Here is a 17,302-nt window from a genome sequence, read left to right as displayed (position 1 = left end):
CTTTTCCCAGATGAAATGTCCCAGTCTTATTAATCTCTCCTCATACAGAAGCCATTCCATACCCCTAATCATTTTTGTTGCCCTTTTCTGAACCTTTTCCAAGTCCAATATCTCTGTTTTGAGATGTGGGGACCACATCTGCACGCAGTATTCAAGGTGTGGGCGTACCATGGATTTATATAGAGGCAATAGGATATTTTCTTTCTTACTATCTCTCTCTTTCTTAATGATTCCCAACAGTCTGTTTGCTTTTTTGACCACCGCTGCATGTTGAGTGGATGGTTTCAGAGAACTATCCACAATGACTCCAAGATCTCTTTCTTGAGTGGTAAAAGCTAATTTAGATCCCATCATTTTATATGTATAGTTGGGATTATGCTTTCCAATGTGCATTACTTTGCATATATCAACACTGAATTTCATCTGCCATTTTGTTGCCCAGTCACTCAGTTTTGTGAGATCCTTGTGTAGCTCTTCACAGTCTGCCTGGGACATAACTGTCTTGATTAGTTTTGTATCATCTGCAAATTTTGCCACCTCCCTCTTTACCCCTTTTCCCGTATTATTTATGAATATGTTAAATAGGACTGGGCCCAGTACAGACCCCTGGTGGACACCACTATTTACTTCTTTCCATTCTGAAAACTGACCATTTATTCCTACCCTTTGTTTCCTATCTTTTAACCATTTACCAATCCATGAGAGAACCTTCCCTTTCATCCCATGACAGCTTACTTTGCTTAAGAGCCTTTGGTGAGGGACCTTGTCAAAAGCTTTCTGAAAATCTAAATAAACTATATCCACTGGATCCCTCTTGTCCACATGCTCGTTGACCCCCTCAAAGAATTCTAGTAGATTGGTGAGGCACAATTTCCTTTTACAAATACCATGTTGACTCTTCCCCAATAAATTATGTTCATCTATGTGTCTGACAATTTTGTTCTTTACGATAGTTTCAAACAGTTTGCCCAGTACTGAAGTCAGGTTTACTAGCCTGTAATTGCTGGGGTCACCTCTGGAGCCCTTGTAAAAAATTGGCATCATATTAGCTACCCTCCAGTCTTTTGGTACAGAAGTTGATTTAAATGATAGATTACAGACTAGTTAGTAGTCCTGCAATTTCACATTTGAGTTCCTTTAGAACTCTTGGTCCTGGTGACTTATTACTGTTTAATTTACCAATTTGTTCCAATACCTCCTCTAATGACACCTCAATCTGGGACAGTTCCTCAGATTTGTCACCTAAAAAAAAGCAAACTCCATAAGCAAACAGGCACTGCTTCCCGACGCAAACGTTGGTCCGGGATCGAACAGGGGGAAGGCAGGCAGGCCGGTCGGCCGGCCAGCCAGTCCTGCACAGCTATGGATATATGGGAATAAACATACTGGAGTGAATGAATCACTCCTTGGAGGGAGGCAGGGGTCTGTGCTGCTGGGGGGATAGATCAGGAGGTGGTGGGGGGAATGTTAGATCACTACATGGGTAAAGAGGCACAATCCTCTAGAATAGTGGTTCTCAAACCTGTGGGCTGTTTGCAGCCCAATCAGCACACAGCTGCAGCCCATGTGACATCCTCAGGGCAATACAGGTAATATCTATATTGTGTGGATGCAGCCCACATAACACACAGAGAGCTGCATATGTGGCCCACAATGGTAAATAGGTTGAGAACCGCTGCCCTAGAAGCTCATGATCCAGCTGATGCTATTTGCCCTTACAAACATGGAAAAAGAACAGCGAAGGAAAGCCACACTGATATGCTCCAGTTTCCCCAGCTGTCACATGAGAACAGTGCTATGGCTGTAACTCACAAGACAAGTTAAAAGACTAAAGTAAATAGTGTTTGTAAAGCATTGCGAGATCCTGCGATGGAAGGTGCCAAGGAAGCACAAACCATTAGTATTTGCTCCCCTGGGATGTATTTTCAGCCAGGCTGTATAGGGCATAAAAAGAGGACCACTTATTGTTCAGGAATTAAGTGGTGGTTTTTTTCTAAGGTGAATCACAGGCTTCTAATGGCTAATACAGAACAGGGCCAGGTACATTTCTGTAGGGGTTTCATTAAAATCTCTTGGTGGAATCTAGAGAGGGGGATAGCTCAGACTATAGGGGAAAAAGTCACAGTGACAAGAACTACAATCCCGTTGTTATCTAATAGCTAATTACAGTGCAAGAACAGTTCACACTAATTGATGGATGCTCCGGTTACTCATGCTTTATGCTAGAATGACCACGCTGGCCCTCTCTAGCAAAAGAGGCTTTAGGTGGCCAATGCAAATGCCAAAATAGAAAAGTTTTATTGCTGTCTATTCTACAGTAATAATGTGCTCAATGTGGACTTCAAGAAACTGGCAGATACTTTAATTTGTATCGGAGGGAGCCTGCCTCGTGGAAAGCTGCAAGATCGGTTCCAAGTGTAAGGGAATCTGTCACCTAAATTTTGCTTTAAATGAACTAGCTCTCCTCTGTGTGACAGAAATTGGGAGGGATTAAAACTACTGAATCTTATGCATAATGGAAACAGTGACTGATCGACTGGAATGTATTTCTGAACCAGGTAATCATTCCAGGTTAGATTATTTTAAATCAATTAATTTAAAGGCTGGACTAAGGGTTTAATGCATTTTGTCTTTCCTTGTAATCTCTCAGGAGAATGAACCGACACTGGATGTTGCTCTGTGGATTATTCTGAGACTGGACATATGCCTTTTATCGTTAATAATGTTGAACTTCTTGCATTAGTTTTGTGTATCACTGTGGCAGACATCCCTGAACTGCCTGCTCAAGATTAGTCATAGTAAATAGCATATCACTTTCCAAACCCAATGTGCAGCCTTCTTCACTGCCTGGCAAGAGCAAGGGGATGACATGGCCATGTCTAGGCCCTAATGCATTGAAAGTGGCTAAGCATTGCTCGGGCTAGTGCTCTAAGAATCTCAGCTAATTTACATGGTCAGTAATTTCATGTTATCCTCAATTCTAGGCCCTGAGAAGCAACTTGGAGGTTTTGGACCATACTAATCCACAGTGCAGAGGAGAATTAGAGAAACAAGTCCGGCATTTAATGAGTTTGGCTGAACTGGATAAGAAAGGGAGAATCTCTGTCCAACTCCACCCCTATAACTCTCCAGGATAATAGCGAGCAACAAACACTTTCAATCAATGACACACAAGTTAGAAGCTATTACATCATCTGAACATACTCCCATTGGTTGATGGTGTCCCAAAAAGAAAAGAAGTGAGACAACTGTTGTTGGCAGCTTCTGCCTTATGGAAGCTAACCCTTTCAGGGGAGTCATGTCGAGCATGGTATGTTAATATCAGTACAGCTTTGCTTTGGACAGCAAACTTTCCCTTTGCTGTGGATTAACAAGTCCCAAAGAAATTGCTCTTCAGACTGTTCTCCACTGCAATCCAGTTTGATCTCATGATCATGACTGCAACCTACAGGCAAAGCCCCCAAACATCCTCTGGAAAGATCAGATTGGGAGAGTGTCCCATAGGGCATCATGGGGCAGGGTATGCTTTGCTGTTTGGTTTTGAATGGATACAGCATGTTACTATTTGAACGTTTGGCCCCTTGGACTAAGACTTGAAATAGTAGCTTGCCTGGTTTCTCCGGCAATGATCTGCGGATGTGAAGAATCTCTCTTCTACCCTGACCCACCTGTTTGAGATGCGAAGGGCTAGTTCCCTCCTACCATTTCAGTGGTTGGAGAAGTTGGCTATTGTAGACTTCACTCGCAGCTGGAAATATGGCAATCCCTTTTCCAAGGACACATAAAACCAGGATCCTGCTGAGTTCTCACAGTGCTTTCTCCAAATGTCAAAACACCAGTGTACTGATCAAATTCCACCTCCTGCAATTACTTTCTGCCTCCCTGAATCCCCTCCTCTGATTTAAATGGACACAGCATTCTTTGCTTGTGTCCTAACATGTTGTTGCATTGTTGAATGTGTTTCACCCCAGAGGTGGCTGCATGTCATCAACAGATGAGACAATCTCTCATATGTAGTTGGCAAAACATCGTGAGATCTTTCTAGCTGAGAGGGTGCTGTACAAATGCAAGATCATTTCCAAAAATAAAACACTGGTTGAACCATCAGTAGCCACCACTGCCTTCGGCTAGAGTGAGAAGCTCATAGTAGTCCATGACGGAAAGGGAATGAAAAAGATTATTTAATCGCTGTAGAGGGGTCTAGTACAATTGATGTGCACAGCCACAAAAAGTGCCTGCTCCATGGATCTGAAATAGACATGATGAAAAGACAGACCAGAGGGGACAGGGCAAATTGCTAGGCAAGAGAGTGAGCTTCATCTCTTACGAGCAGGCATGAGGACAGGAATAGAGGGGGCTGCAGAGATGATGAGTGACTGGAGGTGCCCAAAGATGTCAGATTTGAGGGGAGTCAATAATGGGGACTGTTCTAGGCTTAGGGGGCAGCATGAAAGGGTGTGGAGAAGTAAGCAGGAGGAGATGAAGGAGGGAGGGGTGGGCGGGCAAGGCCAAGGGTGGGAGGAGGAGGAGGGGATGGGAGCTGACATACAGGGAGGAAGACACACTTAGGATACACCTGCACCAGAGCTGGGAGCATGCTTCCCAGCTTGAGTAGATAGACAAGACTAGCAGCATACCCTCAAAGGTGACTTCCCCCCTCTAAAGGGTTAAGAGCTCTGGAGACCCCCTGGGGCTCAGGGCACACTGCTAGGGGAGTTAGGGAAGAGGGAGCCAGCCTGCCACCCATCGCCTTCAAACACTAATCTCTTCTCACTTTATTCGCCCCACACATAGTAACACTTGGACTACTGTGTCCAGGTCTGGGCACCACACTTCAGGAAAGATGGGGACAACGTGGAGAGCGTCCAGAGGAGAGCAACAAAAATGACCAAAGGTTTAGAAAGCCTGAGGTAAAAAGAAAGGTTAAATAAATAAAATGTTTAGTTTTGAGAAAAGCAGACTGATGGGGGACCTGATACCAGTCTTCAAATATGTTAAAGGTGGCTATAAAAAGGATGGGGAACAGGTGTTCTCCATGTCCACTGAAGGTAGGACAAGAAGTAATGGGCCTAATCTGCAGCAAGGCAGATTTAGGTGAGATACTGGGAAAATCTAACTCTCACTTAACTCTAGAGGTAAGCTCTAGAACAGGCTTCCAAGGGAGGTTGTTAAAATCCCCCATCATTGGAAGATTTTAAACACAGGTTGGACATACACCTGTCAGGGATGGTCTAGGTTTACTTGGTCCTGCCACAGTGCAGGGGACTGGACTTGATTTCCCAAGGTCCCTTCCAGCCCTACATGTCTATGATTCTAATGGCCAAAGCGCGGTTATTGAAACCAGGGCTTTGCGCTCACACAGTGTTGCTAGCAGCTCCTGCAGCAATGTCATCACTGTGAATGCGACATTGTGCTTGTTTTCCACGTCACTGGGACAGAGGGGGGTGGTAGAAAGAGACAGTGGCTCCAAGACAGTCTTGATTCAACCAAGTGTGTCCAGCAGCAGAGTGACCTCTGCCAAAGGGCAGCTAGTTAAAGAGTTGTTCCAGTGAGAAAGTCCCCAGGTCATAGACACTCTACAAGATAAAGTGTCTTTTCATCTGAAGAGAGATTGGAGTATGGAGACTGTGTGAAGGGCCAGAGAGGCAGCCAGCTTTACACAGGCAGGGAAGGGGGAGTATTGTGAGATAAAGTGGCCGGGTAAGGTTAGTACAAAGTATATTTTTAAATGGATCTTGAACGCTCAAGGATCTAGTGGAGTTGTTTGAGGATGGGGTTGATAAACAGGATATATACAGATGTGAGTGGATTTTGGAGAGGGGCTGCATTCACTGGCTAAAGTAACAGAAGAATTTAAGCAGAGGGGCAGCCCAGGTAAAACTGACAAGGGTAATGTGCTGAAGGAATGAGTTACTAGCTTTCAAAGTCCCTTAGCTGGGCAGTCTTACACAAAATTAACCCCCCATTGGGCACGATTATTCCCTCCAAGTGGCCAGAACAAAGAAGTTTATCTAAGCAAATATGCAGCCATAGAGGACGTGGGAAGGAGAGGAGAGTTCAGAGTCCGATGCTAAAGTTACATATAGCAGAAGCAAACCACAAGTGTGTGTCAAGAAGGGAAATGGAGTTGGATGGGAGGGAGGTCCTCCTGCCCAAGAGAAACAGGTGGGGCTTGAAGACTTTAAGCTGATGGGAGTTTAAATGAGCCCAGAAGTTTAACTGGTCAAGAGAGGGATCGTCGATGGTGTCAAGTTATGTGCAGCAGAGTATAATCAGCCTGAGTTAAAGCTAGAAGGGAGTGATAAGATGACTATGCAGGTAGACAGGGCAGAGGGCCATGAAAGTAACCTTGTGGGATTTTACAAATGAGGGAAAAAAGAAGCCAGTACCAGACATAAGTTAGACAGGTAGCAACAAACCCACCCCATAAGGGAACTGGATAGCTGCACGGCTTGAGTATGGAATGGTGTGCAGAAGCCGAGAGCATAAGGTAGATGGAAGAGATCTATTATGTCCCTCTCAGCTAATACAGGATCGTTCCCTATTGGATGTTTTGTAGTACTTAGTAAAAGTTCTAGTTTGAGTTCCAAGCAAAGGGGCTTTTACACCAAAAGTCTGATATTCAAGGCAATAGGAGACCAGAAGCTGAATGGAGAAGAAGCCAAGAGGGATCAGCAAAAGCTGTCCCCATAGAGGTTGGAGCGAGTGGATAGATCGACCAGGGAGATGAAGTACTGGGTGTGTGCCAAGCCAGAGAGATAAGTTAGGGAGAGGAGGACAAAATGTTTAGAGGAGAAGTGGGTCTCAGTGGAGAGAACAGGACTTCAGCCTTGGCTGTGACTGTAACACTACCTACTTCGGCCAGGTAACGAGGCTTTCCAGAGAAAGTATTCTTCAAACGGAGAAGAAGTGAGAGTGTAGGGAAGGGGAAGGGAGACTCAGCCCCTACACCAAGCTGAAAAACTCCACATGCCCATGCTGGGAAGTATACCAGGGAGCATGAATCATCTTCTGCAGGATCTCTCATTTAAAAAAAAAAAAAAAAAAGTAAGTTTCTAGCCTTCTCTGTTGTGAAGAAGCTTTCTGCATACAAGCAGAGTGTAAACAGTCAGTCTGCATACCACGCCAATGCCTCTGCTCGTACTCAGATCTTCCACGCACCCGCAGCAGTGAAAACCGACAGCGGTGTTGTCAGTCTCACCACTACTATACTCTGCAAGCAGCTGTGAAATGGATAAGAACTGGGCCAATTTTATTTTGTTGAATCTTAGGAAAGTTCCATGCAACAGCAGAGTTGGAGGAAATATTCAGTTCACAGGAGGACTCCAAAGTGAAGGCTGGGGGAAGGAGAGAGTAACCCAAGATACCTCACTTGCAGCAGCCGAGCGGGAATATAGTAGAGTTGTCCCTAAATATAGGTCTCCCCACCTTTCACATCTGTCTGGCTAGTGGGTTTAGTGCTCTGGCTGCTACATGACTGGTAAAATTTCTAAGCCCTCTGCACACGTGTGAGAGAATGATGGGATACATTAGAAGAGAGGTGGAGAGAGGGGTTTTCAGATGAGATAATCCATGCAGGGAAAGAGGAGCAGACTGCTCAGAAGCTAGGAACAGATTGGTGTTTTGAGAAGGGCCTTCTAATTGTTGGGCTGCTGCATTTGTACTGTGGCTAGTACACTTTGCTAAGAATTCTGCAGGGCTACACTAGAGTCATGTGAGGGGCACGTAAGAAGCTACATGCGGTAAGAGGGTCGCAGGCACAGCAAGACAGGATAGCAACGGCACTATCTGGGATAAGCCATGGATAAAGAGGCATAGAGCCTGGCAGCTTTAATCTCAGCTTTACTGAATGGAGGTGCAGAAGGGGAGAAGAGAACTTCCATTTGAATTCATGCACTAAACAGATGCTGTTAAAAACGTGTATAAACATGTTGTTGCTGTGTCCACTGAACCGCTCAGCTTTGAAGGGGCATTAAAAATGATCAGCCTGATCAGTTTGTTTTCTCCTTAGTTTTGCATTCCTGGTGAGCTACAAATTAAAATAATCTAAGGTATTGTGCCTGCATAAGTTCGTGGTCCAGATGGCATCGGTCCTGCTGGCAGTCAGCAGCATCTGTTGCAGCTCAGCACTCACCCTGGAAAACTTCTCTTCATCCACAGAACCATTCAAGAGGTTAGAGGAGGTGGGGGGCCATGGCAGGTTCTCACTGTAGCAATCCACAGGGTAGGGGTAAATGACGAGCTGCAAGTACAATAGGCCCATGGTCCTCTGCAGCAAGTTCTTCAGCCCCCGCGTAGAGAGGGGGTTGCCAAACACCCCCAGGTAGCGAAGTTGAGAGCAGCGGCACAGGGCGGGGAGAAGCGACTCCAGATGGATATCCATCAGGCGACACTCCATGATGTCCAGGTGGAGCAGGGATGAGGAGGCCTCTTCTAGGAGATGCTGGAAGGGCTGGAGAAGCGAGTCAGACAAGTTGTTGCCGCTGAGGTCCAGCTTCTTCAGGGTGGGGGTATGGAGACTTTGGGAAAGATAGGCGAGGTCATTGGGGAGCAGGTAGCAGAAGGCCAGCTCCAGGCTTTCCAAGGGACCCTGCAAATCGCTGGTGGGAAGAAAGATTGTAAGTGTAAGTTCCATTTTAGATAACTACTGTAGCTCGCGGAGGACAGAAATCAAAATAGTTGGAAAAGGCCACACCACCAAGTAGCTCAGGGCCAAATCAAGACCAACATTAAAGCTGCAGACTCGTACGGTGACGAACATCCCTAATGCTAGTTATAAAGTCTGGATGCTCGGAGAATTGCATGATGGGACCTGCAGTGCACTGGCCAAACTTTCATGTTAAAGGAGGCTGCAGAATACAGGTCCCAACATGCAAAGAAGCTTCTCTGATCAAGATGGAGCATTGCATGATGGGACCTGTAGTCTCCAGGGGTCACAAAAGAAGAGCTGCAGCCTAATCTACACAGAGTCACTCACACTCCTGTCAATTTGCCAGTGCAGCCCGCAGCTGGGCCCCCTCGGCCCTACAAACAGCTTACCCCAGCAGTTGCCTTAGTTTTCCGGAAAGCCTGGAGGAGCCCAAATTCAGCTCCTTGAGACAGGACAATCTACTGAGCTGGGTGGCGAAGTAGTGGAGGCTTCCTTCCATCCCCGCTGAGAGCCGTCTTACATCAATGTTGCTGTAGGGCAGCTTCAGGCTGACCAGATTGGTGAATTTGGCCATGTGCGGGAGAATCACCCTCAGGCCAGACAGCCCCAGGTTATTGAATCTCAAATCCACCTGCCGAACACCCGTGGGATCCAGGAACTCCAGGAGCCCCACGGTACTTGCAATGGGCAGCTCCTCAGCCCGGAAGTCCCGGCACTTCAGCCGCAGCATGCTGTTGGCATTATTCTGCAAGGCATCTTTAAGGACTCCATAAGAGGTGCTGTTCACAAAAAGATCCACGTGGACTTCCACAGACACAGGCTGTGGTGGCAGCAGAGCCACCGAGCTGCTGTAGGGGCCCTTCCTCCGCTTTGGGGTGCGCTTCGTGCACTTGCTCTGGTGTTTGGAAATGTCGATGCAGGCTTTCGCCAGGGTCACTGTCCTGGACCACAGGCTCATGCTTTCTGGGCCCTGGTCTATTCCATCATCCTGAAGCCCCGTCATGTCCAGAACCTGCAGGCGCTGCCTCTTGCTGGGGAAGACAAGAAAAAAGGAGCAAAGAAATGAGAGACTGAAAAGACCTATTGGGTCACCTACTTCATTCACCCAGTCACTGCAGGATCATTCCCCACACAGGGCCATATAGTCACTCTCCCAGTGGCTTGGGAACCAGAACCCAGTGCGGGGGAGGGAGAGGTGTTTGTATCAATTACTGGCTTGAAAAGACACGCTCTCACTCCAGGACTGGGGCCTCATCTCCCCTCTCGTGGCGGCTGTAAAGACTGGGCCACTTGTGTTGCTCAGAGGATCTGACACGCAGCCTAAGGATTAGCTCTTTGGTTTAGCAGTTCAGGCGCACGCCCTCTGGCTCTGCCTATCTTTAGTCTTTTGGTCACTTGTTCATTCTAGAACAGAGGAACCACATGATCTTACTGCAACCCTTAGTCTTCCCCACTCCATCTCCCGCCACTGTAAAATAAGAGTGACACTATTCAGTGCCGATAAGATTTAGAGCATCTCAGGCGTAGATCTCAAAGCTTTCTGAAGGAGGCTAAGTATCACTGTCCCTGTTCCACAGAGGGGGAAAGCCCACGGTCACAAAGCAGGTCTCCTGATTCCAGGTCTCCTGGTTTCCGCTCCAACCCCTATCCAGTGAATCTCACTGCCTTCCCTGGCAGGGACTTTGTTTTACAGAAAAAATAAAAAGCACTTTGTACTTTTGGGCACTGCATAATGATTAAGATAGGCTGAGATTTAACACTGTTCCCTCCATTTCCAAAGGGAAGAGAGCAATGCTCATGGATGGATAAAACCAGTGGCTAACCAGCAGGAATTACTGCATTGTGTCCCACCTCCCAAAGCTGCTTATGGCCTGTCACTTGACAAATGGAAGTTTTTTAATGCTGCAGACAGGCTGGTAGTGCCACACTGCAGAGAAACCACATGCATAATGGCCAAAGAGCCTGCTTCCAAAGTGCAGTCTGCAGCACAATCACATACAAGGAGCCAGAGGAGGCATTTACCAAGCAGCTGCTACCTGAGAGTCATCCCCTTCCACTGCAATTTGGGGAAACTGAAATTGGATGCCAGGTTTAACATGGTAAGAGATACCTGGAACATTTGGTCCACCCAGATTTAAGTCAGCACCCAGCGCCTCAGATCAGCAGCTCTTCCTCCAGAGGGACACAGAGTGCAATTTCAATTGGAACTACAAGCCCAGATATGGAACCACCATATTTTCTTGTCACACAACCAAGAACAAAAGCAAAGCTTGTCCCAGCCCTACTGGATCATCACTGCAGGCTGTACTAAAGGGCCAGAGGCCCCAGGTCAATAACATTTAACATGTTAGTGCAGTGTTTCTCAAACTGGGGGTCCCGACCCAAAAGGGGGTCACAAGGCTATTATAGGGGTGTCATGAGATCACAAAAAATATTGTGATAACCTTTAGATCCTTTGCTAGGGTTACCATATTTCAATCTCCCAAACAGAGGAGACTGTCAGGGGAGGGGTACAATAGCCGCTGCTTTCCAGTTGCCCAGCTCTGAAGGCAGCACAGAAGTAAGCGTGGCAATACCAAATCATGGACATTTGTTCATATTTCTAAAATGAAAACTGAATGTGGAGGATGATTTAAGGGTCTGCCTGAGGTCCCTGGAGCTGTGATTGAAAAGAAAAACTGTGCGCTTCAAAACAGCAGCACCCCTCGCACGAAGTGTCCAGATACTTATTTGTATATAGTGGTACAGAAAGCCACAATCCTTGGACGTTATGATTATTCCCACAATCACTGAAAGAGGCTTCAAGCTCCCCAAACCCTAACCTGTTGTCTATTTTTTTTACCCAGAAAACGTATTTCTTAAATGTCCACGTATTTATTCCTGAAAACTGTTGCTTTACACTTTTCGAGAGGCTTCAGTGCCTTTGGCTGCAAGGATAATGATTCCATGCTTCATTTAGTGCTCATGAGTACATAGAGTATTTTGCTTTCACTTTTGGGGCAGTGGGGTCATCACAGCCTCAAATATTTTCAAAGGGTGGCCGAGCAAGAAAAAAGTTTGAGAACTCCACTGTCAGTGTGTTACTGTAAGTCTCCTCTCCCACCTCCTCCCCATATGGTTTAGTCCCGGGGTCGGCAACCTATGGCACGCGTGCCAAAGACGGCACACGAGCCAATTTTTAATGGCATGCTGCTATCTACAGCAGCGTGCCACTAAAAATCCTGCCCAGCCCGGCCCACTCTTCTCCGCCCCGCCCCCCGCCCCCCCTTGCAGGGTAGGGAAGCTTTCTCTTCCCCTAGCGTGCTGGGTTCCTGCCCCTCCTCCTCTCCCTCCCTGCAGCCGATGCTGCGGCCTCTGCTCCAGGGACCTTGGGGAAGGGGGTGGAATCGGTGTATCCCCTCCAGCCCCCTGCCATGAGCCGCTCAGGGCAGGGGCTGGGAGCACCCCCACGACCCCCACCCCCAGCCCTCTGCCCTGACCCCTGAACCGCCCTCTCACACATCCAGCCCCCTGCCCTGACCCCTGAACCCCCCGACAACACCAGCCCTGACTCTGGCACTCCCCACACATACCCAGCCCCCTGCCCTGACTCCTGCACCCTCCTCACACACCCCCACACTCCATGCCCTGACTCTTGCACCCCCCACATCCCCACCCTGAGCACCAAACGGGAGCTCCTGCACACACACACACACCCACCCACCCACATTCCCACCTGCACCCCTTGCACCAAATGGGAGCTGCCCAAGTAAGCGCTCCACACCCAAACCTCCTGCCCCAACCCTTCACCCCCTCCCTCATTCTAGCTCCTGGCCAGACCCTGCACCCCAACCTGCTCCTTCACCCCCTGCTCAGCGCACTCCCACCCTCACCTCAGTGCAGAGAGAGAGGAAGAGAATGGCTAGAACCAGGGAGAAGGTAGGTACCCACTCTGTGTGGGCAGGGCTGGGACCCCAGACCAGCAGCGGGGTGAGCAGGGCCGGCAGCTGGGACCCTGGCTGGCAGGAGCCGGCGGACGGAACCCCAGACTGGCAGTGGGCTGAGCGGCAGCGGGCTGAGCCACTCAGCCCACTGCTGGTCTGGGGTCCCGGCCGCCGGCCCCGCTCAGCCCACTGCCGGCCTAGGTGAACAGAACCCCAGGCCGGCAGCGGGCTGAGCGGGCCGGTGGTGAAGGTTAAGCATTTTAATTTAATTTTAAATGAAGCTTCTTAAACATTTTGAAAACCTTGTTTACGTATGACAATAGTTTAGTTATATAATATATAGACTTATAGCGAGAGACCATCTAAAAAACGTTAAAATGTATTATTGGCACCCGAAACCTTTAATTAAAGTGAATAAATGAAGACTCAGCACACCACTTCTGAAAGGTTGCCGACCCCTGGTTTAGTCTCATCAGCACGTGACCCTTTTAGTAGGTAATGAGCTATGCGCTGACAGGTACCTTTGGCTGTGGAGTCTGTCTTCGAGAGCCTCATTCAAGTAGGCCACCACTCCCAGGATGACAGTCTGCACACATAGCTTGTTGGGCTTTTCCTGGAGCAGAGCACGGTCACAGTGCTGACACTTCCGCAAAAGCTTCTGGAAACTCAGTACTGGGAAAGGCCATGTCTGCACCAGATCTTGCAGCACGAGGGTCTTCTTGTTCATGAAAGCTGCTTTGAACAAGACTGGATACAACTCCTTTGGGATGAACTCCAAGGCACCGTGCACTGTGGAGTGATGGGAAACCACTTTCTGTGCACAGAGGAACACGAGGGAGTGCATGGCTGCAGGGAGGCAGCAAGCCAGAGCCCCAGCTTCACGGAACCACTGAAAGAGAAGAGAAACACCTAATAATACACCTGCCCCCAGAACACAGTGCAACATTCCTGATGAGATCCCTGACTTTCACCAGGAATTAACCAGTTTTTGCATTGTTCCCCTGCAGCTGCTTATGAGTGGGCAGGAGAGACATATCCCATCCTCATCTGACCCGTTCTGCTTCTTCTGCTCTCTGAGAGCCAGCCACAGAGTGAAAGAACAGAGCTGGGAAGCCAGTGCAAGGGTAGAAGGCCAGCACACCTGCCTGCTCAGCAACTTCAGGTAGGAAGGATCCCACCTGCCTCCGGTGCTCCACTGACATTCTCACAACAGGAGGGGGCTAGAAATCAGAGGGGTAGCCCCAGAACAGCAGAAATTTAACCCTGTGGGTCCAATTTGCTAAACTGTTTACAAGCCTCCAGAGCACTGTTGGTTCTTGATTTTACAAGGCCAGTCAGGGTGCAGGTCCTGTCTGACCAGCTCACAGCTCTTCTTCCCTTGCCACGTCTCCTCCCTGTAGCCTTCCTTTCCCCCCCACACTGTATAGACCACCAAGTTCCTCCCTTTCCACCCCAATTTCTCTTCCAAGATGCCCACATGTCTTTACTGTTTCTTCAACCTCTAGCAGGTCATCTATAGCCCACTGCTGACCTTGAACAGCATGGGGCCAATGTGTCTATGGCCATGGACTAAAATGGTTATTTCTCCAATACAGTGGGCAGGCAGCAGCATCCCTCAGAGCTCTGGAACTAATAAGATCTATTCATCTTTAGACTCAGCCCCTTTTGCACACCCTGATGGGAATGGTCTTGCCTACAGCCTGCAGGTAGCAAAGATCTGATTTTCACAACTGTAATCACAACAGCACTTATATTAAGTTTCACCAGAAAGCTCAGAATCAAAGAGCCCCCACTTAACATAAATGGAACCAGAAACTGTGGAGCAATCCCATGGCTCTCAGTAGCATTAGATCTTGAGCCAACACACAACAGTCACTGTTCCCGGAGATACTGCAGCTGGGCAGGGCAGTAAGGCTCAGTCCAACAGACCCAACACCTTAGCTGGCTCTGCTAGGAGTCCTGGAGAAAGATGGAGTGCTCAATATGCTAGGAATTGTGAATTAATAGTTTGTGTCTCCTAGGACTCCTTAGTCTTCAGTCAAACTCATCTTAGTTGTCAAAATGGGAAGCACTTTGTACGTGACGTCAGATCCAAAAAGCACAGCCACTGCCCTAACACAATCATCCTAAAGCTGAACTAAGTATCCATTCCCCCCTATCTATCCCCACTTGTATCTTACCGCACTGCTCCCATCGACTCTGCTTTGCTAATAACATCTGCCTCAGCCACCTGTTCGTCCACATCTCTTAGAACCATCTTTGTGCTTTCTTCTATACTACCTCATGCTTGGAGCTCGGCCCCCGAACCGGTCCATAATACCACTGCCCTTTCCTCCTCCAAATCCATGTCTAGTTAGCGGATCACTGGGGATTGCGGATATTACATATACTGATATGAAGACATTATCAGAATGATCAGGAACTCTCCAGTTGAGCACTAGCTAGTCTATGTAAGCATGTGAGCCTTTCTACTATATTTTACTCACTTGTTGCATCTTGTCTTTAATTACTTAGTAGGGGTGGTCTCTCCCCACATGTTTATACAACACCTAGCACAACATACCTCGATTGTGATTAGGGCTTTTGGATGCTACTATAATATAAATAAATGCTACAACCGTCAATACGTCCAGCCCATCTGTGATTGAATCTGGGATTGTATTAGCCAGCTACTATGGATTAAACAGCACGTAATATAAATTAGGGATACTGGCCACTCTTTGCCCAGACTGCTGAGAAGAAGTAAGGCAGCACTGGCAGATTACCACTTGGCCCCCACCTTCATGCTAGTTTGCTCCTCCCTTGTCTCCTTATGCTGATCCTGACAGAATTCAAGGAAGTTAGATCAGGAGTTAGAGTAGATGAGCCTTATGGTCCCTTCTAACCCTATGATTCTAAGGCGGATGGGACAGCGACCCGTCCTGGCCCTTTAGCAGCCTTGTTCCACCTATTCAGTCAAACAATCTGGCCATCAGAGGGTTTCAGCCACAGAATCTGGGGGTTCAAGCAGTGAAAGACCAAACACAGTGCAAGAGACATTCTAGTATACCTTCTCAAACCAACTAGTTCCATTACCATGAGCACACCCCCCATCCCACAATGCAGCCCACCCATGCCTCATCCCACTGCACTTGACCATAACATCACCTTGTGGTACAGCCAATCGTGGCACCAAATCCTGGCCATCTCCCACACCACTGAGGCTGGTCAGTGGCACACACATGGGGAAATTAAACAACGATAACCTCATGTCCCAGGTAGCACTCCCATAGCCCCTTCTTCTCCTTCCTCCCTTTATTTCCCATCCAAAATCAAAGAAGAAGGGCAGAGAGGGATAGCTAGACTACGAGATACTAGGATTCAGCCAGTCACCTTTGGAGCAGACTATACTACAACCTACTGACCAACAAGAAGGGGCAGCTCTTACAAGCTGCTGACATCCAGAAATGATGCTTTAGCATCAGCAGAACGAGCCCCGACTCCCCTGCAGGGGAACCTGCTCTTCTGGGCCTGGTTCTGCTGGAAGCGATCAAGGAAGCTGCTAGGAGGAGACACTGCAGGAGACATCTTCAATGGGGGGTGAGCAGAGCAGCAGATATCACAAAGCCACAGCCCTCAGGAGCAGAGGGGAACAGAACCTGCAGCCCCTTTTCCAGAGACATTTAGGAACAGAGCAGCAGAGGAGGACAAATGCCCCACAACAGGGTTAGGGGAATGGACAGCTGTTCCAGCTGTGGGGGTTACACCCCCCCTTACACACTACTGCCTGGGAGGGGCTCAGGCCCCCGAAAGGAGGGGATCACGCCCTCCCTTACACACTACTGCCTGGGAGGGGCTCAGGCCCCCGAAAGGAGGGGATCACGCCCCCCTTACACACTACTGCCTGGGAGGGGCTCAGGCCCCCAAAAGGAGGGGATCACGCCCCCCCTTACACACTACTGCCTGGGAGGGGCTCAGGCCCCCCAGGGAGGGGGTCACGCCCCCCCCTTACACACTACTGCCTGGGAGGGGCTCAGGCCCCCCAAAGGAGGGGGTCACGCCCCCCCCTTACACACTACTGCCTGGGAGGGGCTCAGGCCCCCCAAAGGAGGGGGTCACGCCCCCCCTTACACACTACTGCCTGGGAGGGGCTCAGCCCCCCAAGGGAGGGGGTCGCCCCCCTCTCCCCATTTCACCCCTGCCCCCCAGACAGCTCATGTCCCACCTACTCCAGACCCTCCCCCACTTGCCTCAGAGGGCTCACGCCCCTCCCCGCAGGGGGGGGTTCACCCTCCAGGCCCGGCCCTCGGGGGGTTCACGCCTCAGACCTCTCCTCTCACAGAGGGGGGGGGTTCATGCTCCTCCCCCAACGCTGCCGTGGTTGAGGCCCCGCCCCCCAGCCGCGAGGAGGCCCCCGGCCCTACCGTCTCCCCAGCGGCCAAGCCCCGCGCGCGCGCGCGCGCTCCCTCAGCCTCCCCCCCCGGAGCCGCTCCGGGCTGTGCAGGCCCCGCCCCACCGGAGGCCACCGCACTTCCGGGTCTGCGTGGTGACGCAGAGGCGGGCCCGCCACGACGTTTTCCGGAATGGAGAGGCGGGGTCCTTGCAGTTCCTTGGAGATTGGGGCTGTGATTGGGCAGCTGGCTCGCGCGTCCCGCTGCGGCCGCTCCTATTGGTGGGCGCTCCGGGCAGGCGGGAGGTTTGTGCGGGAGCCAGCCGGGCCGGCGCGGGTGAGTCCGGGGCTTCGGGGTCT

The 17,302-nt window shown here is 49.4% G+C and overlaps 2 protein-coding genes across 9 annotated transcripts in view; one reads left to right on the top strand and one right to left on the bottom strand.

The window, feature by feature from the left end:
• Window positions 1-3,041: 3,041 nt before the first annotated feature.
• LRRC14 (leucine rich repeat containing 14) lies at window positions 3,042-17,119 on the bottom strand. 6 transcript variants are annotated; one of them, XM_037891868.2, is made up of 4 exons: window positions 16,977-17,119; window positions 13,095-13,462; window positions 9,040-9,681; window positions 3,042-8,600 (listed from the first exon to the last, which is right to left on the bottom strand). In XM_037891868.2, the coding sequence occupies exons 2-4, from the start codon at window positions 13,415-13,417 to the stop codon at window positions 8,030-8,032; spliced, it is 1,536 nt and encodes a 511-aa protein (XP_037747796.1). In that variant the 5' UTR covers window positions 13,418-13,462; window positions 16,977-17,119; the 3' UTR covers window positions 3,042-8,029. The 6 variants fall into 6 exon arrangements, with proteins under 6 accessions (XP_037747796.1, XP_043394894.1, XP_043394895.1 ...); XM_043538959.1 differs by having other exon boundaries at window positions 17,069-17,097; XM_043538960.1 differs by lacking the exon at window positions 16,977-17,119 and adding an exon at window positions 16,803-16,919.
• Window positions 17,058-17,302, top strand: part of RECQL4 (RecQ like helicase 4) — a 45,611-nt gene continuing 45,366 nt past the window's right edge. The window contains exon 1 of one of the 3 annotated variants that reach the window (XM_043538955.1): window positions 17,058-17,248. In XM_043538955.1, coding sequence (XP_043394890.1) covers window positions 17,136-17,248 — 113 coding nt within the window. In that variant the 5' untranslated portion in view covers window positions 17,058-17,135. Of the gene's footprint in view, window positions 17,280-17,302 lie in introns of all 3 variants that reach the window. The other 2 variants (XR_006288327.1, XM_037891865.2) reach the window with 2 other exon arrangements.

The sequence above is a fragment of the Chelonia mydas genome, chromosome 2 (genome assembly GCF_015237465.2).
Source record: "Chelonia mydas isolate rCheMyd1 chromosome 2, rCheMyd1.pri.v2, whole genome shotgun sequence".
Lineage (NCBI taxonomy): Eukaryota > Metazoa > Chordata > Testudines > Cheloniidae > Chelonia > Chelonia mydas.
This window is presented reverse-complemented; position numbering and strand designations above follow the sequence as displayed.